General features: G+C 45.3%; 1 protein-coding gene across 1 annotated transcript; it reads left to right on the top strand.

Annotated features, from left to right (window-relative positions):
- Nucleotides 1–23,797: 23,797 nt before the first annotated feature.
- Nucleotides 23,798–25,687, top strand: LOC108830580 (uncharacterized). The gene is made up of 3 exons (XM_018604183.1): nucleotides 23,798–24,331; nucleotides 24,417–25,004; nucleotides 25,082–25,687. The coding sequence occupies exons 1-3, from the start codon at nucleotides 23,798–23,800 to the stop codon at nucleotides 25,685–25,687; spliced, it is 1,728 nt and encodes a 575-aa protein (XP_018459685.1).
- The last annotated feature ends 506 nt before the right edge of the window (nucleotides 25,688–26,193 follow it).

Genomic DNA, 26,193 nt, shown 5'->3' with positions numbered 1-26,193 from the left:
TATCATTTCATCACCATCGATCGACGGCGAGTTGCCTAGAACGATCGACAGCACAACAGCCAAATCGACCGATAGACGTATTGAGTTTGGACGACATGCCTTTGATACCAATGGATCCAGAAGATTCAGATGGGAAGAGAGGGACGAATTTGGAGTCCACAGAGATGAATTTGGACATGCTAGGGGAGTTGATGGTGAAATCATCCCTGTCACCAAAGAGCACAAAAGAAAAATCCTGGAGAGAGCATCTCTTTTTCAGAGGAGTTGCTTACGCCTTCCAGAACATACACGCCCTTACCATGCATACAGACCAGCACCAGTACCCTACAGCAAGGAAGAGATAGATGATATGGTGACTGATGTATCGGGAGCTCAGGCACACCTGGAGGAAGAATTCTGCACATTGGTGGAAGATACCTACCAACCATTGGATCGCAGCTATGAAGCTCTTCAAAGTGATATGATAGTGCTAAGGATGGAGATTGAGAGCACTAGAAACATGTTTGAGAAGGAAGCTACGCCACCTGTATCGATCGACATAGCACCATCTTCATCAATCGATATCGGCCAGACTACATCCAAAACCCAACCAGAATATTTATCACCTAAAAGAGATGAATGGGAGATTGCTTACATCAACACACGGATTGGAGACGTCTACAGCCCTCTCAACAACAATGTCGAATGATTAAGCAAAAGGATTGATCTTCTACAGCAAGAGTTAGAAACAATTCGCGAGAAATATCAGACTCAGAATGATACTGTTCCGTCGATCGACACACAACCATCACCATCGATCGACATAAGGTTTGCAGAAATGGAGAATATGATGAAATAATATGAGGAAAAGCACGACAACTTTACTTCACCTATCATGCGATACCTGAACACACTGTCACAACAGATGAAGGAGTTACAACAAGACATTGGCATAGTTCAGGACCACCTTGGTCTATGTGGTAGAAACATGACCTCGATCGACAGGACCAGACCCCGATCGATCAACATCCAGCAACCACCAGTACAGACTACATACACAGCAGCAGAAGTTGATCAAATCAAACACAAGCTGTACGAAGATATGGATGCTATGGAAGAGAGGCCCAACAAGAGATGTGATGACATTGACGATCCTCTCAACGAAAGAGTGACCAACCTGCGCAGAGCCACTGGTCTACTGAAGAACGAGGTACTCGCCATTCAAAGAACTCTCGAGTATCAAGGTCAGCTTTCAGAATCGATCGACACAGTTACCACTGGATCGACCGACAGAACTCCCAGCGAAACGACCGGCGCACACGTTGTAGCATCGATCGACACCGAGTCCTTGACAGACCGAGATCAGCTGATTCATGAAAAGATCGACGCTATGCAGCAGGAACTGAAGGAGCTGTCAGAATCCGCCTACAGCACCATCTATAGGAATGAAGGCAGCATTGAACTAATTGAAAGAAGTCTGAGGAACCTCACAGATGCCACCCTCAAGATCGATGAGTAACAGCTCAGAAGTGATGATGCCACAAGAAGCTTCATTGCCACATGGTTCAATAGGAGGAGACACGAAGTTGATGCTTGTTGTCCAACAAGTAGCAGTTTCTGCACCAACTGAGCCACTAACCACCAAAGTCAAGCTCAATGACTATAACAAAGCGCTGAGTGGGAGGCAACCCACTATTAGGTTTTATTTTCTTTTTAAGTTTTTGTTACATTTTTACTTTTATTTTTGCATTAGTTTTTGCAGATTTTTAAGATCCAAGTAGAATGATGATTCCGTCGACCGACACAATGAAGTCGCATCGCTCGATACCACACGACCATCACTAATGATCGACGTATATCTATGCGTATCAATCGACGCCATCGCGGTCAGGTTTAGTCGTTCTTACTTGTTACATTAAGTACTTATGATTTATTTCTTCACTTTACTCCGGCTGTGTTACACTGGGACAGTGTAATTTAAATCTGGGGGTAGGTTTACTGATATGTGTTTTTATTTTGGTTTTTATTTAAAAATGTTTTCAAATTATTTTTTGCATAAGTACTAAAATGGGGACATTGATATTGATTTATACTTGATTATCTAACCACTTTTTACTGATTACAGATAGTACTAAAGATGCTAAAGTGGATCAACCTGTCACCTGTACACACTTGCTGAGATTGTTTGAAGGAACCAAAGCTAACCTCCAACACTAATACTGACTTTATTTGCTTGTCTTGGGGTTTGGTAATCATTGGATCGGAATCTTCCTACAAGTCTGGAAAGTAAAAAATATGTGTGTTTCTGGTTCCCTTCCTTCTCTCTCTTCGGCATCTCAAAGATCTAAGTTTATTTTATAAGGCATCTCAAAGATCTAAGTTTATGTTATAAAAGATTGAAATGATTTCTTGAGAGGCAGAGGGATAGGTAAATTACATGCGACCCCATTATTCTAAATCTCAGGGATGATCACACATTGTGGAAACGAGGGATAGGTAAATTACCTGTGACCCCATTATTTGCTACACTTTGTCATAATGTATGAGTTACAATTGCAATGTCAATCAGATAGACTAGATGACCCTTGTTGGCATCAAACCTATTAAAATTGAAACTAATAAGAGATCCAGAGAAGAGAGATGAGTGGAGAAAAGAATCAGAGAAGACTACCTGTGTGTTCAGATACTTGTTTGAGTTGAATCCATGTGTCCTTTGATCGATACTCCCAAGGTAAAGACTGCACTTTTATTTTATTAAGAAATGAGGTTAGTAGAGGGGAATGTCAGATAAGATTTGCTAAGTTGTGGACTAGATGAATTTGGTTGCTAAGCTAGGATAATGCATAATGAACTTCTGTGATTAAGATATTTAGATATGAATTGCGAATCCATAGAGTGATGACTTCAATGTTTTGAATCTTTGAGTCCCTACTATTTTCAAACCTTTTCCAGACACTACTGAGTTTTTGCTTGAGGACAAGCAAATGAGTAAGTCTGGGGGAGTTGATATACCATGGATTTCACCCATTTTCTACCATGGTATAATGATATTTTTATTATATAACTAATATGTTTTCTAGCCTGTTAGGTATGTTTTCAGGTTCAGGAGTGTTTCGTGATAAAGTGATGCTTTTGGAGCATTTTGGAGCACAAGAGATAATACACCCGAGTTGACAATTCAAGACCAATTCGGAAGTCAACATTAAGAGAAGAATCGATCGATACTCATCCAGAGTTGTCGATCGATGTAGCTGTGAAGATCCGCGTACTTGAAGATTATAATCGATCGATACACATCAAGTGTTGTCGATCGATAGCGAGGACGAAATGGTTTAGCCGACTACTTCACCAAGACTTCACCAAATTACAAAATTGCCCCTGACGAGTTTTTAACTGATGGAAATGCTTAAATACCCTGCCTAAGTGTTTTTGACGGCAAGCAGAAAGCAAGCAAGCGAAAGCAAGCAAGTAGAGAGTGTGAGAGAAAGCTAGAGTTTTATTTGTTTTGAGAGATTTGAGAGATATCATTGAGAGATTTGTGATTGAACTCCATTTGTTTTTTATTCTCTATCTAATGCAATTTCTTTACCTATCTTGTGTTATGAATTGCTTAGTTATGTCTGAGTAGTCTACTTGTTAGATCTAGGGTTTAAATAGGTTTGTGGGATTAGCCCCAAACTATACTTGCTAAGTTGTGATATTCATCAAATAGATTGCACCCTATGCTTGTTCTAGATTAGCTAACTAGAGCATAGATCACTAGGATCTTTATATCTTGAATTATCTGTTTGAACTAGTTGTGGGAACCGAAATTCGCCCTGTCGATTTTAGTCAAGTTTAAACGTAGGAAAACTAAGTTGACCTAGTTTTCCCCGAGGATCCGGCTATCTGCTGGGCCACGCACGACGAAGTTAATACGAGTTTAGTTTGGGAATAAATGCGTAAAATAAAGAGAGCAAAAGAAAGAATCTTATTTCCGAATTCGCGGAGAGCGTTTGAACAACAGGTCGAGATCTCGGCCGCAAGAGCTGTCGATCGTCACTAGTCTCAAAACCTAGATCTAACCTAGTTGAGTCGCAGCTCGCTAAAAAGGAAATAAAAGCCTAAGTTCTAAGTTGCTATAGAGTGGTTTCTTTCTTCTGATTTCGGATCCCCCTTCCTCTGCTCCTAGCCTTGCTTATATACTCCCATATGACGGTCTATTCTTGATGGGCTGAGTCTGCCGCGAGCTGGGCTTTTTCCATTTTCGTCGGCCTTCGTGTTTATCGGGAAAGTTGACATTTATCCTTTCGGAAATTTGACATTTATCCTTTTGGAAGTTTAACATTTATCTTGTTATGTGAAGATAATTGTAAACCGTCGTATCTATCTTTTAGAAAATCGTAAATGGGCCGTCCGATCGGGTTTGGTCCCTTTCGGGCCGTCTTCCGAACTTCCGTTGTTTTCTACGATTTCTTTGAAAGAATGATCATACTTGGATGTCGAATCTTTCGGAAGATCTTCGATCCATTGCTGAGGCGAATGGTGTTTTAAGATAACCATCACCGTTTTATACGAAGTCTTTCTGTCCGTTGACGTCTTACGGGTTCTCCGAAATCTTGGAGCAGGAAAAGAAGTTTTGTTTGCGGGATCTCGGAAAGTCGCAAAAAACGGATTTCTGGCGACCCGGGGACCTAGAACTTACGCACGAAGACTAGCCGCCCGACGACCCGAGCCAGCACGGGGCTAGCCGCCCGGCGACCACGGCCGGCACGGGCGCTAGCCGCCGGCGGCTACGACCAGCACGGGGGCTAGCCGCCCGGCGGCCACGGCCAGCACGGGGGCTAGCCGCCGGCGGCCACGGCCAGCACGGGGGCTAGCCGCCCGGCGGCCACGGCTAGCACGGTTGCTAGCCGCCCGGCGGCCACGGCCAGCACGGGCGCTAGCCGCCGGCGGCTACGGCCAGCACGGGGGCTAGCCGCCCGGCGGCCACGGCCGCGACCGGAGTCGGCTGCTCGGTTCCTTCGGCTTGTGCGTGCTTTTGCGTTCTTTTTAGTTTTCCGTAGGTTTTTCCTCGTGTAGAAAACGTTTCTAGCCGTTGATTTCGAGATGATTAATCTCGAACTTAATATTTTTCCAAGGTTTCTCGATTAACAATTAGTCTCTCGAGGTTGCTCTAACATCTTTCATGTTTTTCCGAGACTTTCGGACATCGATTTCGTCTTGACCGATTTTGACCCCAACAGTTAGCCCCCCAGCTAGCTAGGAGCCGTAGGGTTTGTAGGTCCTAGCTTGCGGTATGGTTCGTGAGGAAAGTATGGAGACGAAATCGTGTCGAAGGTCGGGGTGAATAGTCAAATCCTTGCCTATAAAGACTTGTGAATTCTTTACCATTCTTATTTCACCCAAGAATCTTAAGTTAATCTCTCTCTTGCAAATTCTCTCTCTACCTTTAAGAAAAGAATGACTTCAAGATCAAAATCCTCGAGGAGGCAGTCTCACTCGTCTTCGGATAGTTTCCATGCCGAGGAGGAAGTTCCGAAACCCGAGGTTCCAGAGATTGACAGGAGCGCGTATTGCGACGCCGTCTTCGGTTCTGATGCTCCCCTTCCCGTGATCCCGATTCCCCGGCGACCTCTGAGGGTGCGTAAGGAAACTGACTCGCCGAGCGAAGTATCCCCTGAATATCTCGGAACTCTTCGAGAGTTTTATGAGGTTCCGAAGGGAGTCATGTTTCGCATTCCTCGTGGGAATGAGAGTTCGGAGCATCCTCCGAAGGGTTACTTTACTTGCTACGAGGCGTTCCTGACGCAATGCCGACTGTGGTTCCCAATCCCTGGGGTCATTGTTCAGGCTCTCGACCGTTTCGGAATCGTAATCAGCCAGCTGAACGTGCCGGCTTTGGAAAGCTGGCTTGGCGTTGTGATTTTGAGTTACGAGTTAGGGATGGACCTTAGCCCTGCTGACTTCGAAGGGTTGTGGAACTCCAAGACGACGAGCATCAATGGAGTATACTCCATGAAGGCGAGGACCAATTTTTCGGTAATCCATGGAGTCACCTCGCACGCCAAGGATTACGTTGACCGTTTCTTTTTCGTGAGGATAGATGGAGAGTCTGTCGAGGAAGGCTTTCTCCACCTATTCCCGACGGACTGGTTGTACCAACGAGGTAAGATTGTCGCATCCCCTTTCTTAGAATCCGAAAAGCGAGTACTGAACGTGTGTGTGTTTTTTTTTTTTTTTTTTTGTTCAGAGAACAGGTGTCTCACGCATGTTCCTTCCGATCTTTCGACCAAGAGAGACATTTTTAGGACAATGCCTTGTTCCTGGAACTCCTTTACTCTTGACCGGATTCGAGGGGCGGTCGCGCTTCACCGATCGCGAGGCGGTACGCGGCCCTGTGTCAATGATAGATCCTACGTTTTTGCCCCTTCAAGGCGGAGGCGGAGATCTCGGAAGGATAAAGGGATTGCTTTCGAGGCCTCGTCGGGAAATGGTGAGCTGCCGAGATACGATCCTGACTTCACTACAGAGAATCAGGGTGTTCCTCCCCCGGGTGACTTCTTTGATGAACTCCCTCCGGCGTTTTCCCGTGACGAGTCTTTGGACAACGAGGAGAGGGACAAGGTGACTGCGGAGGGTGCTCGCTTGGTCAACGAGGTTTGTTTTCGAAACTTGAGTAAATCCCCTTTTCTTTTTATTTGACCTCGACTTCTTTGCAGGCCGTGAGAGTGTGGAACGCATCGATCGATGGAAGTTTCCGTACTGCCCGGCTGGCCCGTTTCAAAGCGGAGGAAACGGAAAGGGAATTCGCCAAGTATCGGTTGGAGGTGGAGGAGCAAAAACGCCGGCAAGCCGAGGTCCAGGCTCGAGCCCTCGTTCGTGCGGAAAGGAGCGGGCGGAGAAGAGCTGCCGCCGAGCTGAACCGAAGGGCCGAAATTTTCTCTACCGAATTCGAAGCGTACAAAGAGGCTCAGGACTTTGTAGGCGATTTTCGCGAGTGTCGTGGTTCGGTCGGTACTCTACACAAGATGCAGCGTGAGGGTTTCTCTCTTTCCGGCGAACTTGCCGCGATGGATGGCTCGATGAGAATATGCGCTAACGCCGAATCCTTTGTTCCTCCGATCGAAGGGAGAATTCGAGAGTTGTGGAATCCTATCCAAGTCTCGGAAGATACGGCGGATGTAGGCGCGGGTTTGAATGCAGGCGACGGGGTGAAGAGGTCGACCAGCCCGACTCCTCGTTTGGAATATCTCTAACCGATTGTTATGCATTCGATTATAATTTGTGATAGGCCAAGTGTGGCTGTTTGTATGTATGTGTTGCGACCCTTAGGAGGTCGCGTGACTTTGTGTTTCTCGGGATTGGCCGTTGGTGGCTTTTGAATCCCTGCTATGAATGCTTTTATGAATTCTGCGTTTTGATTTATACTTTCGTCAAGTGTAGAGGGTTTGAATACGTGCAGTCACTTCGTATTCAATCTCTTTTTTTTTGTCGCTTGATCCGTAGGTTACTTTGTAGCGAACGTTAGGTTTGTAAGCGATAAGAGGCAAATTTTGGAATCTCGTATTCTGGATACTTATGCCTATGAGATGTCTTAGATACCAGCAAGGCCGGGTTTAGGGCAAGACCTAGGTCTACTTTCGGACTGAAGCTGTGCGATGACAAATCGGCTTTCGTTTTGCCTGTTTGCGATTTCGACCTGACTCGTACCGTTTTAGAATCTGCGAAGTGCTTATCGGCTTATATGATTCGTTTGGATACGAGTCGAGCTACTTCCTTTACGAAGAGCTAACCAAAATTTGGATTTTTTTGTATAGCGCGCTATGGTATCCTTGTCGGATGCAAGAGGACTTCGTTAGAAGCCAGACTACGAATTTGATTGAGTGAAACGTTTCTATGTTTTTCCGTCGGGGCCAATCGACGGAAATGAACTTTAGAGTCGCGGACAGACTGTTTGATAGAGTTTTTTAGAGTCGCGGATGGACTGTTTGGAGGAGAATGGAGAATCAAGACTTTTCGGGAACTAACGACGTCTCGCGTTCCTCAAAGATATGATTTTCGTTTTCCGTAATGTTTATGCGTTGAGTAAGCATTTGAATTAAAGACTTTATAATGTAGAGTACATGTGAAAAGTATTTTTGCGGGAGTACAAGGATGTTTGTCCCCATCTTCCCCCCCCCTTTTTGGTGAGGGGGATAGCTGAACTCGTCGGGTTGCGACGAGCTGCCTACGTACCTCTTGCGAGGATCAAGCCATCTCGTAGTTCTGTTTCTATCGCGGTTGCTATTACTCCACGATTTCCGGCGCCTTGACTGTTTCAGCTAAGTCGGTGGTCGCGTTGGGAGTTAGGTCATCCGTTCTTTCGGCGATGGACTCGAGGATTTTCCCGCTATCCTGAGTTGTGGCCTGTTCGGACAAATCCGAGCTGTTCTTTGCTGAGTTCTCGGAGATACTCAGATGCTTCTTAGTTCGCTTCGGGTTAGCTACTGGGGCGTTCCGATTGCTGCGCAATTTATGTTCGGCCAGGAAGCAGAGTCGCGACTGTTTTTGGCTTCCCCAGATTACCGCTGTTCCAGTCGGTGTTGGAAACTTGACGCTGAGATGGTAAGTGGACGGGACTGCCTTCATGGCGTTATAGATAGCCGGGTTATCCACTACCGCGAATTCGACGATCTTCGTGACTTCTTTAGCCATGACCGGGAGTCTGATTTTTCCGAGGGTCATGGACGTGACGCCCGAGAATCCAGTCAACGGTCTTGGTTCTGGGATGACTTCTCCGAGGGGTATGTTCATCCTCTGCAGAGTGTCGCGGAACATGATGTTGACCGTGCTTCCTGTGTCGATGAGGATGCGGCCGACTTCGAGATCCTGAATCACCAAGTCGATGACCAGAGGATCGTAGTGGGGTTTATCGAGTCCGGCCGTATCCTGTTCCTCGAAGATGATTGCGTGATTGGGAACGTCGTCCTCTGGACACCATCCGGGGCTTGTTTCGGCCCTCCGTCCGTAGGCTTTGATCGACGAAACGGAGTCCTGGTAAAAATGCGATCCTCCGATGATCATGTTGATCCTTTGGCGGTTGTTGTTGTTTCCTTCGCCGTCTTGTCTCCGTCCGCGTTTTTCGCCCGATTGAGTTCCAGGAGCGTTATTCTCGGGATTGGCTCCGTCGGTCTTCGGCGGACGGTCAGAATCTAGGAGCAGGTCTTTCACGCTCCTGACCGTTGCTAGTTCGCCGGCAAGCAGCTTCGTAATGAGTCTAGCGCCGAGGACTTTGCAGTTGGCGGTGGAGTGACCTCTCGTCTGATGGAACTCGCAGCTGGAATTGTCCTTGTACGAGTTCCGCGTCCAAGTGTTTCCGGCGGTCCTTCCTTGTTCGGAATTGACGGCGTAGTTATGTTCGCCTTGGACGTCTTTCCCCTTCGTACTTGTCGTTACGAGAGGTTTTCTTCTTGCCGGACGCTTTCTGCGGTCCATGCTTTTGCGCTAGGACTTTCATCTCTTCTTCCATGATGATGAAATCCGTCGCCTTGTGGAGAGTGTCCTGGATGGTGCGTGGCCTCTCCAAAGAAATCCACTTTCGGAATTTCGATTTGTACCAGAGGTTTTTTCTCAGGGCGTCGATGGCGACTCTGTCGCTGAGGCCTGTTACCCTGGACATCACGAGTTTGAACCTCCTTATGTAGTCGCGGAGCGGTTCATCTTCCTTTTGAATTAGACTCCAAAGGTCTACGTCGGAAGTTTCCCTGTCCATGAACATGGAGAATTGCTTCAGAAAAGCTGAAGCAAGCTGGCGGAAACTTCCGATGGAGTTTCTTTTCAAGTGTGAGAACCACTCGAGCGCAGCACCTCTGAGGTTCTCGACGAATAGGAGACAGCAGCCGACGTCCTTTTCCCGCTCCGGAAGTTTAGACCTCGCCATCGCAATCTGGAAGGACTGCAGATGTGCCTTCGGATCTGTGGTTCCGTCGTAGGTGGGAAGCTTTATTTTCCCGGGATCTGAGACTCGTGCGTCCGTGATTCGAGAGGTGAACGGAGTCTTTCTCGATTCCTCGAGGAGCAGGTCGATCTCGGGGGCAGTGCTGGTTGCGTGGTGAATCTGCGATTTTACCGCTTTCACCTCGGCTGCAGTTTTTGCGATGTACTCGCGCAAATCATGGATCTCGTTGGCGCCGTTCGCGCTCCTTTGTCTACGTTGGCTGCGATAGGCCCGAGTCTGGTCTTCAGCCAACCTCTCTTGCTCTGACCAGTAGAGGTCTTCTTCCTCTTCTGTCATGGGTTTTTCGAAGGCTGCCGCCAGTCGAGCTGACTGACTTCGGGTCCTTCTGTGGTGGATGTCGGCGTCTTCGTCGGACGGATCCGATTGATCGCTGATATCCAGATTGATTCTTTCGACGTCGTCTCCTTCGTTTTCCCTTGCGGGAGGTGGGAGGTTATCCGTCGTTTTCTTCTGCCCCGCCGGAGTGGTATCGTCAGGGATGAGTTCCGGGGATTTTCTCGGGGCATCTTTTTCTTGGTCTCCGGCAGTTCCGAAGTCGAGCCTCCTGACACGCCTCACCTTGGTGGATCCGCGCGGGAGTTTGCTTTTCGCTGTTAAGGTATTGACCTGTTTAGCGAGTGAAGCCATTAGTTTCTCTTGTTCTTCCGACCGTTTCTGGGCGGTGGCGAACAGTTCCTTCACCTGGTCCAGCATCGCGGTGTTTGCCTCGGCAGTGACCGTCGATACGTTTCCGGCAGGAGTCTTCTCAGCGTTGGCATCGGCGGCTGGTCCGTCGTGCGTTTGCTTGTCTTTTTCCGCGTTAGCAGACATGCTTAACTGGGCGTGCGTAGTTGCGAGAAAGATAAATCCGTGTATCCCCCTCCTTCTAGCGCCAAACTGTGGGAACCGAAATTCGCACTGTCGATTTTAGTTAAGTTTAAACGTAGGAAAACTAAGTTGACCTAGTTTTCCCCGAGGATCCCGGCTATCTGCTGGGCCACGCACGACGAAGTTAATACGAGTTTAGTTTGGGAATAAATGCGTAAAATAAAGAGAGCAAAAGAAAGAATCTTATTTCCGAATTCGCGGAGAGCGTTTGAACAACAGGTCGAGATCTCGGCCGCAAGAGCTGTCGATCGTCGCTAGTCTCAAAACCTAGATCTAACCTAGTTGAGTCGCAGCTCGCTAAAAAGGAAATAAAAGCCTAAGTTCTAAGTTGCTCTAGAGTGGTTTCTTTCTTCTGATTTCGGATCCCCCTTCCTCTGCTCCTAGCCTTGCTTATATACTCCCATATGACGGTCTATTCTTGATGGGCTGAGTCTGCCGCGAGCTGGGCTTTTTCCATTTTCGTCGGCCTTCGTGTTTATCGGGAAAGTTGACATTTATCCTTTCGGAAATTTGACATTTATCCTTTCGGAAGTTTAACATTTATCTTGTTATGTGAAGATAATTGTAAACCGTCGTATCTATCTTTTAGAAAATCGTAAATGGGCCGTCCGATCGGGTTTGGTCCCTTTCGGGCCGTCTTCCGAACTTCCGTTGTTTTCTACGATTTCTTTGAAAGAATGCTCCTACTTGGATGTCGAGTCTTTCGGAAGATCTTCGATCCATTGCTGAGGCGAATGGTGTTTTAAGATAACCATCACCGTTTTATACGAAGTCTTTCTGTCCGTTGACGTCTTACGGGTTCTCCGAAATCTTGGAGCAGGAAAAGGAGTTTTGTTTGCGGGATCTCGGAAAGTCGCAAAACACGGATTTCTGGCGACCCGGGGGCCTAGAACTTACGCACGAAGACTAGCCGCCGACGACCCGAGCCAGCACGGGGCTAGCCGCCCGGCGACCACGGCCGGCACGGGCGCTAGCCGCCGGCGGCTACGGCCAGCACGGGGGCTAGCCTCCCGGCGGCCACGGCCAGCACGGGCGCTAGCCGCCGGCGGCCACGGCCAGCACGGGGGCTAGCCGCCGCGGCCACGGCCAGAACGGGGGCTAGCCGCCCGGTGGCCACGGCCAGCACAGGCGCTAGCCGCCGGCGGCCACGGCCAGCACGGGGGCTAGCCGCCCGGCGGCCACGGCCAGCACGGGCGCTAGCCGCCGGCGGCTACGGCCAGCACGGGGGCTAGCCGCCCGGCGGCCACGGCCGCGGCCGGAGTCGGCTGCTCGGTTCCTTCGGCTTGTGCGTGTTTTTGCGTTCTTTTTAGTTTTCCGTAGGTTTTTCCTCGTGTAGAAAACGTTTCTAGCCGTTGATTTCGAGATGATTAATCTCGAACTTAATATTTTTCCAAGGTTTCTCGATTAACAATTAGTCTCTCGAGGTTGCTCTAACATCTTTCATGTTTTTCCGAGACTTTCGGACATCGATTTCGTCTTGACCGATTTTGACCCCAACACTAGTTTGTCTCCTGTTGAGAAGAGCGAGAGTCCTCCTTGAGACCTAGTGTTCATTATCGGCTCGCGCCTAGCATTTCTAGAAGCCGTCGATCGATATCCCGACTGGACAATCGATCGGCGCTGCGAAAGGTGTATCGCTCGATATCTCTAAAAGACATCGATCGACTCTTTTTCTGGTCAACAGACGACATAACTCAACCTCGATCGATCGACAACACATAAGGATTATCGATTGACAACGCCGAACGAGTCGGTTGCATCGTGCAATGCAGTGAAGATCATGACTCACGAGGAGTTCGCCGCAAGACACCCACATCCACCCAGTCCTTTACGAATGAACATTGATCGACACACTGCGAATGTAATTGATCGACATGGAGAGACCACCAACGATCGAAACCTCCAGAACCTATCGATCGACGAGCACTTCTCACCTACCGAGTGCAGTTACCCAAGATTGACATAGCACGAATCAATGCTCTTCGACCCCAACCCAAACCTTCATCTAACCCACCAGAGACCACCATATACACTCAAACGATGCACCAAAGCCCATGAAGGTTGATCAGGCCACCACAGGGAGAACCTTGAGGAAAAGAAGAGAAAAGGTTACTAAGCATCAGAAGAGATGAACTAATGAGAAGGAGATGGAGAGTTTTCTTGAGAGAGCTCTAAGGATTCCAATAGAGAGGCCATTTGAGGAAGCTTACTTTACCCACATATTGTAGATGTTCTTTAGAGAGACCAAGGAGACTGAAGAGGACATTAAGAGAAAGTTCTATCAGGTCAAAGAAAAGATGAAGAATAGGATTACACTGAAGAAGAAGAGTAATCCTGGGGAATTCGCAATACCCTGTCTGGTGAAAGGTATTGAATTCCCACATGCATTGTGTGACACAGGAGCATCAGTCAGCATCCTACCAAGATTCATGACAGACCAGTTAGGTCTGCAGGTGAGCCTTCCAACGAATCATGTGGACTGTCTTAGAGAGATTCAGGAGGTATAATCAGAGATCTAGAGTTGTAGATAGGTAGCACTTTGGTTCTAGTTGATTTCCATGTCTTGGACATCAAGCTAAACTGGAATTCCTCTCTATTACTTGAAGAGCATTCTTAGCCACCGTAGGAGCAATTTGTGACATCAAGACCAACCAGTTGTGTCTAACACTAGTAGATTCAGGAGTCTACTATGATCCTATACAAGTTGTCAAGCCCAAAACGTCTACCAACAAGATAGGAGATTCAGGAATCGTAGGAGCATGCCATTGTGGAACTCAGTACGAGACAGACTATTCGGCATAAATCGACAGCTACATTCCAAAATCGATCGACAAGGCCCTAATTAAACAATCGATCGACAATCAACAACCAGAACCGATCGACAGTCATCCACAACAGCACATGACGATTGGCCAACACATTGCTACCCTGTCATTGCACTAGAAGCTGCTGCATCATCCCCACACCTGGATGAGTATGATGACGATTATGAGGAGGAACGAGCTACAGAGTATCTTGGAATCATCAATGAATAAAGATTTCCACATCATGAGTGATAGACCATGGATTTTACCACTATTAGCCATGGTATATAGGTGTTTTAATATATATTTACTACAATATAGAGTCCGTTTAGAGTATTTACAGGTTGAGGAACGATTTGGAGGAAAGTGGTGATTTTGGTGTCCTTCGGAGACTTTTGAGATGCAGAACTGCACAGACACAGATATTTAGATATGTATGGACACCTTCCCACGGTGAGATTATGCTGATATTTTGACAAAAGATAGATATTTGAGTTGTCTTTCCAATGCAACTGGTTTGAGGTCAATCCAACGGTTAGATCAGAAGTTATGTATGTTTTACTGAAGGGTAATCAATCTGCCTCGCGAGAGGAAGCTGTCAAGAAGAGGAACGTATTGTGAGGGATTAAACTCACCTCCTGATTTTTAGGTCAGGTTAAAGTTTAGGAAAAGTTTAGGGAAAGATAACGCGGGCTGAATCCCGTAATAACTTGTTGAATGAACTTCGATTTGTATTGATGATTTTGGTAAAAGAGTGATTACAAAGGATGATCTTTATGATTACAAAGACAATGAGAATGTAATGTGAATGAGAATGTTTTCAAAGTATCGAGTAGAGTATGGATTCAATGAATGCCTTTCTTTGATTGACTTCCTCTTTAAATAGCCTCAGGTTCCGCTTGATCGTCACCAACTGGTTCCCGAGATCTCCTCCGCGACTTGAGGGATTGGCAACAGCTCCTCCTTTGACCGGGTCCTGCGCCTACTTTCACGTCCACGAGCTGTCCTTTTCCGTGACCTCTTTAGTAAATTTCCTTAGCTCTCAGCCTCCGGCTCCAGCTTAGCTGCCTTCAAAGATTGAATTCCCGATGGGCCGGTCGTGGCCCGTTATCGTCTTTCGTTGTTCGCTGTTCAGCTATCGGGCCATATTCGGGCCCAACAGTTGCCCCCAGCTCTCGAGATTAGATTTCGTTATTCTCGGGAGCTAGACCTAGCCGCCCGCCTAGATTTTCTTGTTGAGATCATGATTACTAGCTATCTCAACCATATATATTCCTATCTAATCGAACGGCTATAGATTCCCTTCGATTAAATCGACGGTTTAGATTAAGAGGAGTTTGAAATGTGGTTTCCGATTTTCGAGACATGATGGGATATAAAGCTGCGAGTATTAACTGCATGTCTCTCCACTTTCTCCACGCCTCCGACGGTTTCCAAGGTAACTTCTCCCCCTTTATTTTACTGCGTGTTTTTTCTTTTTTTTTTTTTTATATCTCTGTTTCTTGATCGAATTCGATCTTCATCCCTAAGTTCTCTAGAGAATCCGTTTCTTGTTCAACTCAACTCGATTCTTCCCTTTTCACCTCTCTTCCCCTTACCCTTTACTTATCATGAGTCATAAAGAAGGCTCCGGCGAAATTCAAATCTCTTCTTCCGGTGCTCGTCTTATGAAGGTTAAACAAGAAGCCGGAGAGAAGATGAAGGACGCCAAGAAGAAGAAGGTTAAAGACTCGATTGGGGCAAGAGTCAAGAGGATGAAGAAGAAAGGTTGGGCAAGAGCGCCTCCTCTGGACCTTACTTTCCGTCGCTCTTAAAGAGTCAAACATCGCCAACCTTACTGTTCAAGCCCACGGCAAGAATGACCTAGCTAGAGCTTGTACCGAAGACGAAACCCCTAAAACCGTTCCGGAAGGTTGGTTATGTGTTCATGAAAAGTATATCGCTAAGTGCCATCTTAGGTTCTCTCTCCCCACCCTCTTGCTAGACCTCCTAGATCACTATCAACTGGCCCTTCCCCAACTTTGTCCCTCGGCTATCCGAGTGATCTGCAGGTCAATTGGTGACAGCTTGTTCTGTAGGAGATTTGTTAAAAGGTGAGGTCGGGGGCTCGAACCTCACCAACAACCTAATTATGGAATTAGTGAGAACTCATAATATAGGGGTTGGGGTCGGTGCGCTGCAGCGCTGTGAGCTTGGGTCTATATTATGAGTTCTCACTAATTCCATAATTAGATTGTTGGTGAGGTTCGACCTCCCGACCTCACCCTTTAACAGTATTCCCACAGGATAAGCTGTCACCAATTGATCTGGTTCCACAGGACTGGTTGTCACACTATCAATTATTCTCATCATCACAAAATAAAAGCCACCGCTTGATAGGAAGGAAGAGACAAAAGCTCGCCAAGCTCGAGTTGAGATCAGAGATGACGTCTTTACTTCTCAAAGAAAAAAGAGCACGAGCTCTAAAAGACCAATAATGTAAAAGAATATAACGATCATTAATATTGCTTGAGTGGAAGAATAGATATTTAATTATCTACCCATATTACACAGAGTGAAGACGACGTCTCCGTATGCGACGAGGTACGAGCTCGTTATGAGCCCAAAGAAAAATGCGACCATTCTACACATGGTGTTTGACCTAACAAGGTCACGATCTCTGTTAACGAGTCTTTAGACTTAGTCATCCGAACCCGAGCAGCGTCTTACTCGAAACCGACGAAGCCGATGTCTTGTTCGGAACCGACAAAGCCGATATCTTGCTCGAGACCGATGAAGCCGATGTCTTGCTCGAGACCGATGAACATGACATCTCACCCGATATGATTACAATCGAACTACATTTAGACTTGATCCCATGACAGGTACGTAAGCAGCTCGTTCCCGAGTTCAGTCATGATCTTCCTTCTCTCGATATCTCTATGATATTCGACTTTTCGAATATAGTCTATTTTTTGTCAATTCATACCTAACTATATCGTTGTGTTCTGAGGATATCGTTGTCCACATCATTTTTCTTTCTCAGTTTACATCTCAAACACTATCAAATACCTAATGTAGATTTTAGGATCTATATTTTACCGCAACAAACGAACCATCACACCATGATGGCATCTATCTTAGTAGATCGTAAATGAGAAGCGATATATGATATTCGATTCCGACCTCAACCGAATTGAATCTCTATTACTGATAAAAAATAATTCATCCCGCCGATTTTGACCTTTTCAAACCATAGCAGACCGACGATGAGTTCTGATAGCTCGACTTCCCGAGCTCGGGTCCGGTTAAATGATCTCCCAACCTGAGAAAGTTTTATTTTAACTAAGCTCATGCATCCAAACGAATATCAATGCTAGATGGCATTAGTCAGAGGGATGTTAGATCTCCTAAAGAACAGACTACAAGCTCACGCAAGTACTGGCTTGAATAATTAAGAACTAGATAAAGAAACGACCTTGATTAATAAACAATCCAAGACAAGGATACAGTCACATATTTGACCAGACCATAATCCTTCATCCAACCTCTCGTTAGAGGATGTTGATAACTAAAAGAAGAAATGTATTGTTATCATTTTGCGATGATAAGGATCTTCTTCCAAAATTATATACCTATTTTACTAGGATTATCCACTTTTCCAGCGTAAGCCAAAGAGCTCGGGCTGATAAAGAGTAACGACCTTCCAATCAGTTGGATTGTTCAATTGAAAGACAAGATATGCAAGCAAAGACGTCTCCGTATTTGTTAATACAAAGGATGAGATCATATTTCAATTATGATAACGAACGAAGGAGAGCTCGTAAGTTTGTGGGCCGAAACAAGAATCACATATTCTCACAAAGTAAATATGTCCATGAAGATATCAACACCTTCCCTCTACGAAGAAAGCTATCTCAAGACAAAGAGAGCTCCTCCTCCGTGGAAATTGCTCAACAAAGTTACGAAGCCCATCACGTTCCTTTCATCACTCCAATATGTTTCCACATGTGCAAAAGAACAAGAAACCAGAGACATCTTTTTCCACAATTATCCTACTTCTCCACCGTAAGCAAAAAAAAAAAGAAGTTTCAATCATTAGATAACAAAGACTAGCCTCTTTGACCACACGGTTAGAGGAACGAGAAGGAGAATGCGTTATATTAAGATCAAAGGTGTCTGCATACTGTTGGACAACGAGACTTCTTCTATTTGGCAACATCGGACATGCTCGTTATAATGAACAAGAACATGAGTTTTAACTCATCGATATAGAACTCTAAATATTCATTTAAAGTTCATCAGATATAAGTCCTTGACGATTTACCGATCACTTGAAAACGAAATACCGGACGTTGAATGAAAGAGAACTCGTGAGCTCGCAATTACTAGTTTCACTTCCACGAACGAAAGCCCTCAAGGATCAAGAGGAACAATTGAAAAGTCATTATATTTCTATTGTTATCACCAATTACAAAGCACAACCATGTTCCAACATCACGACAAGACAATTCAGATTACTTAGGAGGAGAAGACATTCGATCTATGTATTGCATAAAGTAAAGACTTGTCCGTACTACAACAAGACACAAACTCTTCTACTTATGGTATTTCGACCTAATGAGGTCTTGATGTATAATTAATTAATCTTTGGATTTATTAATTATTTGCACCCAAACCGACATCTCGTCCAAGACAAATGAAAAGAATGTCTAGCTTAAGACTACGAAACTGATGTCTCTCTCGACACTGATGAAAACGCCATCCGGACTAGACATGGTCAATGACAGAAAAATAGGAGTCGCGAGTCGCTGCCATGTCCAAAACAAAGACTTCGCGAACTCTTTAAAGGAAAGTTGACCCGGAGTCGTGTCGTTCAGCTGTTAAAAGACTTCCGTTCTCCAAGCTCGTCACCTCACTCGAAGAACTGGGGGGCAACTGTTGGTACGGATCTCACACTAAATCCATCCCGCCAAAAGAAAAAGAAAATTGTGTAGTGTTAACTCGAGTTTGGTTTAAACAGACCCATGTGATCTCGTAAAGTAACGTAGGTCAATAAAGCCCGCAAAAAACGAATTAGAATCTTGATCAAGTCAAAGACCTTGAGCATTATCCTCCACATATCACATATTATAAACAATGAAAAATGAGTCTAAGCTGAAAAAGAAGAAGCACGTGCAACAATACAAAACGAAGATAATTTCTCCAAAAACGATCCCATCATTCGAGAAAGACAAATACAAAAGAAGCACACTCTCCATCATTTTATCTTACAATAAAAAAGACAGCTTTCAACCACGTAATATTGAAGAGGAGAGCCTCCATTCACGAGCTCTACACCATAAAGATTCTATTCCTACTTTGGAGCTTACGAGAAGATTTCACGACCATGAACATAATACTTTTCATCATCATCCTATAATTAAATAGGTTGATATGATTAGATATCTCGAAGTTCTTCTTGTAATTAAGACCGACGACCGAGGCATGGAGTTCTCCATACATCGCCTGCCATGTTTATCTTACCACGCCGATATGTCTTGGTAATTGACAAAGAACAAAAGATACACGTATGTGATAAAACAGAAGACCTTTCGGCTCTCACCCAGCAACATAGAAGACAACAATAATATGTTTTCAGTTAATTAAAAAATATAGTCTTTTCACCACGTGATTGGTGGAACAAGAAGGAAGACTAGTCATACCAAGTCTTCAGATAGAGCACCTCTTCATATTTGGATCAGACACTGCGAGTTCATAATGGCTTTTAGGATCACATGAAAACGACATCCACTAGACGCAGAAGACAAATAATCTAACCATCAGATGTGATAGAATCCGACATCACACTCGATATCACAAGATCCCGATCACAAAATATCACGAGGTCTCGTGCCAAATCGATCATTACTGTAATACCAAACTCTTAGACATTCTCTAAGCAAGATGAGAATCCCATATGAGACACTCGATACTCCCAGTATCGAAACCCAAAGAATGCGAGCTGTCATGACACTCTGCTCGCTAAAAAACAGAGCGAGCCGACTTAACTGCAACCAATAGGCCAAACCTGACGCAACGAGCATTAAACACCTTTAAACGTGTCGGGATCTACAATCCCCGATCATCCGACCTCTTGGGCTTTGGACCCGAAAAAAATAACAGACCAAGTAGAGATAATCCTATAGCTCGATTTAACACTTTGAGACCGATATCTCCCTTTCCGACAGCACATACCCTTGAAGAGGAGGACGCTCTGTGACGGGCACTCACCAGTCCCATGGAAAAACCCCAAAACTAAGGGACTCTTTCAACAAACTTTAATAAGTTGTTTAAAACAAAACAAGAAATAAATCGCTCTCATCATCAGCTCGGCAGGTACCTATGAAGATAGCACCGCTTCTTGAGGAACAAGAACACCAAGCTTGAGCTTGAGTGGAAGATGGCCAGGAAATCAGAAAGAGAAACACATCTCCACCACTTCATGATACACGGATTACCATCACGTGATAACTAAACGACAAAGAAAAAGACTATTATATCGTCATGTCATCGAACCACTAACTGACATGATGATTAAACAATTTCGTATCCATATTTGTTAAAACCGAGAATCTTTCTCAACGAAAAAGAACTCACGACTAAAGCCACAAATGCATTCCTTCATTATTGCCAAGGAACCTGTTTCTTAACGAGGGCTACATGATCCCTTCACGAGATCGCCATCCTCATTTAGCCTTGTATATCCAATAAGAGTGAGAGCTCTCTTTCCTCGTGATATAAGAGCTAATAATGATGTAGTTTATCTAGTAAGAACTCTTTATTCATTGACAACGAACGCCTCATCTGAGACGATAGAAGATGGATTCCACATCTCGCTTGAGACCGACGGAGCCGACGTTTTGAAATGATGATACTGATTATCGGTCAAGAACGACGAAACCAACACCTACTTTGAGATTATCACTTCCCATGCCATGAACGCGAAAGCTCACCAGTTCGCGCTCCAATCAATTTGACCGACCAGAGACGACGCAAAACTCCCGCAAGCAATCGAGCTCCTGAAATCCTAATAACGTGGATGTGATCTGTGTAAGACTAAGATCACCACCAACAACAAGAAAAAAAATATCTTGCATCCAAATTAAAAGACAAACGAACTCGACCTCTAACGAGCTCATGAAACAGGAAGAGTCGATAACTCACCCTTATACGATAATGGCATTGAGTTCGATCTCCGACGAGCACATACAACTCGAGGAGCAGATAAAGGTCTTGCTCCCAGAAAACAACAACCAAATAACTTGATCTTGTAGGGAAGATCATCATTATGCTTTCTTAGAAGCATCAATTTCAATCTAAGCTAAACTCGATAAATCATCTTGCTCTGGAAAATTGAGGATTTCGATCTTCGATGAGCTTCAGTAGTTCAAGGAGCCAAAAATGCATCTCACTTCCCGAAATGATGAGCCATATATCCTTAGCAGTCAAGAAGACCGGCAAACATAATTCCCAAAGAGCTAAATTCGAGGAGCCAATCAAACATTACACTCCCAGATCGATATGCCAAAACCACCACTATTTGAGGTAAGGGTAAAACCTAATACGAATTCTAAATATCTAATACCGGATAATTTTGGTACTTTCAGGGAACGAGATGACGAGGCAGTAGATGGACAACCTCCACAAGATCAGAATCCCAACCATAAGTTCCCAGAGGATCAGTTTTCTACATCATCAACATTAGTGAACAACCATCAAGAACAGCAAAGCCAACCGCGACCCATCAAATCGATCGACAACCGTCCAGACACATCGATCAACATACCTTCCAGATTTCCGACCGATAGAAGAGTCTTCACATCGATCGACAGACTCCACGATTTTGGTAAACGAGCTTACAACATGATTGTAGAACCTAAAATCTACATTCAAGTATTTTGCAGTGTTTGTAAGTAAACTAGGGAAGTGACAAGAGATGTAGGCAACGATATCCTTAGAACAGTAATCGGAAATCGGTTGACAAAAATGGACTTTTATTGATCAAGAGGTCGAATACAAGGAATAACAAAGAGATCGATTATAACAAGGAGGTCGATCAACAGTAAGATCTAAAACGAAGTGAGAAAGGTGAAAATGTGTGGTGTGCTCTCTGTTGTGGGAACCGAAATTCGCACCGTCAATATTTCGTATAATTAAGTAAACTAGGAAAACCCTAATTTCCCAGAAGTCCCGCATTTCTGAGAAACCACACCTCAAGCAATCAGAACATGACAATAACGGGAAAGAAAAATAAGAAATCGTAAAAAGAGAGCAAGAAGGATTTTATTCTGAATCTGCGTATGAGCGTAACAACAACAAGGTAACGTGCTTCGGCTACGAGAGCTGTCGGCGAGATTTCTAGTTCTAATACCCGAAGGTAGCTAAACCTAATTGAGTCGCAGCTCGAAACAAAAACGGAAAGTTGCCTAAAATGCTCTAAGTGCTAAGTTTGCTCTGAAAAAGTGATGCTCTATGCCTTTCGCCTTGAGCTCCTTATATACTCTCTCCAAGGTCGGTTTACGCTTCCCCCTTTTGCTCCTAAGCCGTCATAGTCGAAAAATGGGAATATTCCATTTTTTCCAATCTTCATGATTATCTGCGGAAAGTTTCCATTTATCCGCGGAAACTGATGCTTATCCTCCAAGCATAAACCGTCATAAGGTTTATGGGTTTTTAAGAAATTGTAAGTGGGCCTCGAATCAAGTTTAGGACCCTTTGGGCCGTCTTTTTGATTCGAGACATTTTTTACGATTTCTCTGATAAGGTTAAGTTATCGCGGTTTTATCGTAAACCGAACGGAAGATTCCGTTTGATCGAGAGATCAGGAAATGATTAGTCGCGGAGAACGGCTATACGGAGAGTCGAGAATGCATAGTTTTACGTCGTATCGTCGTTTCGGAAGACTTCGGACGTTTCGGAAAATGATCGATATACGAACGCTCGATTGCTATAGCGACCAAACTTTGTCTGTAGCTCGGTCGCTATAGCGACCGAGATCTATCCGCAGCTCGGTCGCTATAGCGACCGAGCTCTGTTCTAGCGACCGAGCCGTGTCCGAGGCTCGGTCGCTATAGCGACTGAGCTGTGATCGAAGCTTGGTCGCTATAGCGATCGAGCATGGTCTCGTGATTCGTTCGCTATAGCAACCGAGCTCTCGTTCATGACCCGATCGCCATAGCGATAGGGTTTGTGCCGTGGACTAGGGTTCGTTGTCCGAGTGTTTGAGACTATTGCGAAGCTACGATTCTCTTAGGATGCTTGTTTGCGGATGTTTGGACCATTGATAACATTGTTCCGTTTGATTTAAGAAATCATTACTTTCTTAAATCGTTGATTTCTTAAGTCGTTGATTAAGAAATCGCTAGTTTCTTAAGCCGTTGATTAAGAAATCGTTGATTTCTCAAGTCGTTGATTAAGAAATCGTGGTTTTAAGAAATCGTTGTTCTAAAGAATCGTTTTCTTAAAACAAGATTTTTCCGCAAGTTTTTCGTATAATTTTTTTTGTCCAAGTTTTCAGGTTTCCGGAAACGTGAAAATTCTTAAGTAAATAATTTTTAACGGAAATTTGGATGCCAACTTGGCCTTGTCCGATTTCGACCCCAACATCTGTCTAGGGTTTTCGCTGTCCCTTTAGCATTGATCTCCTCTCCCTTTTATAAGCTCGACTCCGCTATTCTTGTAACTGCTTCCGCGACCTTCTCGACTTCGGACCTCCTTTTCCACTTCGTTGACGTTGCTATGGGTCTTATTCCTTCACGGCCCATTTTAATTATAGCCCATTAAGCCTATATCAAAAATTGGGTCCAACATTTGTCCCAGTCTCTTTTCTTTTGATCGAGATGGAAAGGGACGGTTCGGTTTACTCGGTTTGGGGAATCAGTTAGATTTTCTTTAATTTTTTTATGTTTCGATTTGTCCGTTATTTCATCCCGCATAATGGTCGTGTGCGTGAATTTCTAGGGCGAATGTGAAGAGATTGTGGCGGTTATGGCATAACCTAGGCAATTATTGCGTTCCTCGGGAGCCGCGATATAGCCGTTTGAGGCTTTTCTTTAAATAGCGATAGAGTTTTGATCTTTCTTTTTTACTTCCGATCATCTTTCTTTCTCATATTCTTACGATTTTTCTTCTTTTCTATCTTCGCGAGATGTCTTCTTTCTGGTTTCCTCGTCCGACAATCATGCAAGAGCATCCTGAAAAGCTATACTCTTCGTTCGGGGTTGATCGCGCCGTGGTGTGCGAGCTTGCTTCTGACCAGGAAACTCCAGAAACTGTCAGAGAGGGCTACTGCGGAGCATACCTCAGTTTCTTCGAGTCTTGCGGGCTTTCTTTCCCGATTCTGAGACAAGTGCTTGAGTTTCTTGTTGAGCTTAGGATCTCTCTCACGCATCTATGCCCTAATCTCCTCAGACATCTCCTAGCGATCCTTGTCAAAGCCAGGGAGGAGAAGCTTTTGTTCGAGCTCGAGGAGTTGCACAGACTATACCTCATAAAGCGCAACCAAAGGAACCCTGGGACCTTCTTGGCGTCTCCCCGCCCCGGCCTCCACGTGATAGGCGGGACACCCCATAGGGATGATCTATGGCGAGAGCAATTCTTTGTTTTCAAAGTTGACTCGTCCACAGTAGGAGAATTTGATTTCTCCCTGCTCCCTCGTCGCTGGGCTAAGACTATCGGTGAGGTTTTGAATTTTTTATTTGCGTGTTACTCAAGGAATCTACGCGATTGCTCATTCATACTCTCTTTTTTGTTTAGCTCATCCGAAGGTTTCTCCGATGTCGGATCAACTTCGAGGTATGGTGGTCGTTATGAAACGCGGAGACACCGACTGGTCGTCGTTCACTAGGGAGCGAATTCGTACTTTGAATTCGCTTCCTGTCGGATTAGGAATTGCTCCTGCAATCTCGGGGTCGATCGGATTACTCGAGGAAGCTCACTCTTCTGATCATGAAGAGCCTACTTCTGTGGAAGAGGTCATTGCTCCTCCTAACACGAGTCGTTCTGAGAGGTGCTCGTTTCGGAGGTCGCTCAGGGCCTTGGCGTCTGCTTCGAAGAAAGCGTTAGTGGATCCTACCCCGTTAGCTTTGAGTTTCGATTCTGAGGAGGATACGCCGATTCGCAAGCACGGGTCTGCTAAAGCTTCACGAAGTGCCTCACCGAGACCGCCGCGACCTACTTCTAAGGTGTCAAAAAGGCGGAGAGTTGGGAGGAGCGACCATTCCCCTCTACGCGAGACCAGTTCTGGTCTTAAACACTTGGGTGAAGGGACTAGCTCTCGGAACTTCGGGGCGACGTTCTTTTCTTCCTTAGAGGAGGAAGAGGCTTATACCAAGGTCGCCGAGGCGAATGCCAAGGTTTGATCTCAGCAGATCGTTATTTTATTGTAGTTTTCTGACTTGTCACATCGTTTTCTGACTATACTTACTTCCAGGTCATGGAAGCTTGTAACGACCTTATTCTGAAGATAGCGGAGCATACAGGGACCTCTCAGAGAGATGTAGAGATTGATAGGATCTCTCTTGACTTCAAGAGGATCTCTGCTGAACTCGAGGATGCTAAGCGGGAGAACAAGGAGGAGGTTGAGAAGATCAACTCCATGATGACAGAGTGGGTGAAGGTTTGTGATGAGAAGTCAGCCCTGGAGATCGAAGTCGCTGCTCAACAGGCCAAGATCGCAAGGCTCAAAGCCGAGAGGGATCGAGACTTTCGCTCTGCTCGTCGCGAGATGTCGCAGCAGTATGCAGTGATTTTGAAGTCTTTGGGAGACAAGTGGTCCGACAAGGAGATAGAGATGGCAGCTAGAATCCAGCTTGAAGAGGTGTTTGCTAACATCGACCTTTTGACTGAGATCAAAGAGGGGAGCTGTGACGTTGATGGGGAGTTGACCCGCCTGCAGGATTTCGAGAGGGATTGTGAAGCAGCCGTCGAGTCTTGCCCCTCCTCGAGTTGGACTATCTCCGAACTTGATCTTCCGCAGGTGTCGGAGGAGTTGGACCTTGGGGGACCGTCAAACGCGGGAGGCGACGCTGACTCTTGATTTCCTTTTTCTTTTAATTTCGCTTTGTTGGATAACTATGTCATTGTGGATATCCTTATTTTTCCCGGGATTTTGTAGGTTTGAATTTGATTTGGTAGGATATTATTTGTTTCTCTTTGATAAGAATCTTTTGGTGTTTCGGATTTACTGAAATCTTTTCGGTTAGGATATTTGTGGTACTTCGTTCTTTATAAGACCTCAAAGCTTTTGACTTAGTTTCATCAGAACAACCTGCGAATTGCCTACTTTCTTTTCTAATAGAACGATTATGTCAACAAGAAGATCGATTCCCCGTGAGGCGGATAAGTCGAGAAATCAAGTCGGCAACGTCGTCGCGGAGAGGATTCGATCCGGCGATGTTAGCGAGGCACTCACTGAGGTTCTTCGTGAAGAAACCCGAGTTCACCAGGTTCCTTCTAGACAGGAAGGCAAGGAATCTGGTTTCAAGGACTCAGCTATTCGTGTGAAGTCGAGTAGTCCTACCGGCTCGGAGGGTCGCGAACGTC

The sequence above is a fragment of the Raphanus sativus genome, chromosome 3 (genome assembly GCF_000801105.2).
Source record: "Raphanus sativus cultivar WK10039 chromosome 3, ASM80110v3, whole genome shotgun sequence".
Taxonomy (NCBI): domain Eukaryota; kingdom Viridiplantae; phylum Streptophyta; class Magnoliopsida; order Brassicales; family Brassicaceae; genus Raphanus; species Raphanus sativus.
Note: the sequence above shows the minus strand (reverse complement) of the source record. Positions and strands in the feature narration are given on the sequence as shown.

Excerpts from the sequence above, each read along its gene's own strand:
- LOC108830580 (XM_018604183.1), top strand. The coding sequence starts at position 23,798 with ATGTCTTCTTTCTGGTTTCCTCGTCCGACAATCATGCAAGAGCATCCT. Across the intron at positions 24,332-24,416 it reads GGGCTAAGACTATCGGTGAG|GTTTCTCCGATGTCGGATCA; the intron begins GTTTTGAATTTT and ends GCTCATCCGAAG. Across the intron at positions 25,005-25,081 it reads TCGCCGAGGCGAATGCCAAG|GTCATGGAAGCTTGTAACGA; the intron begins GTTTGATCTCAG and ends ACTTACTTCCAG.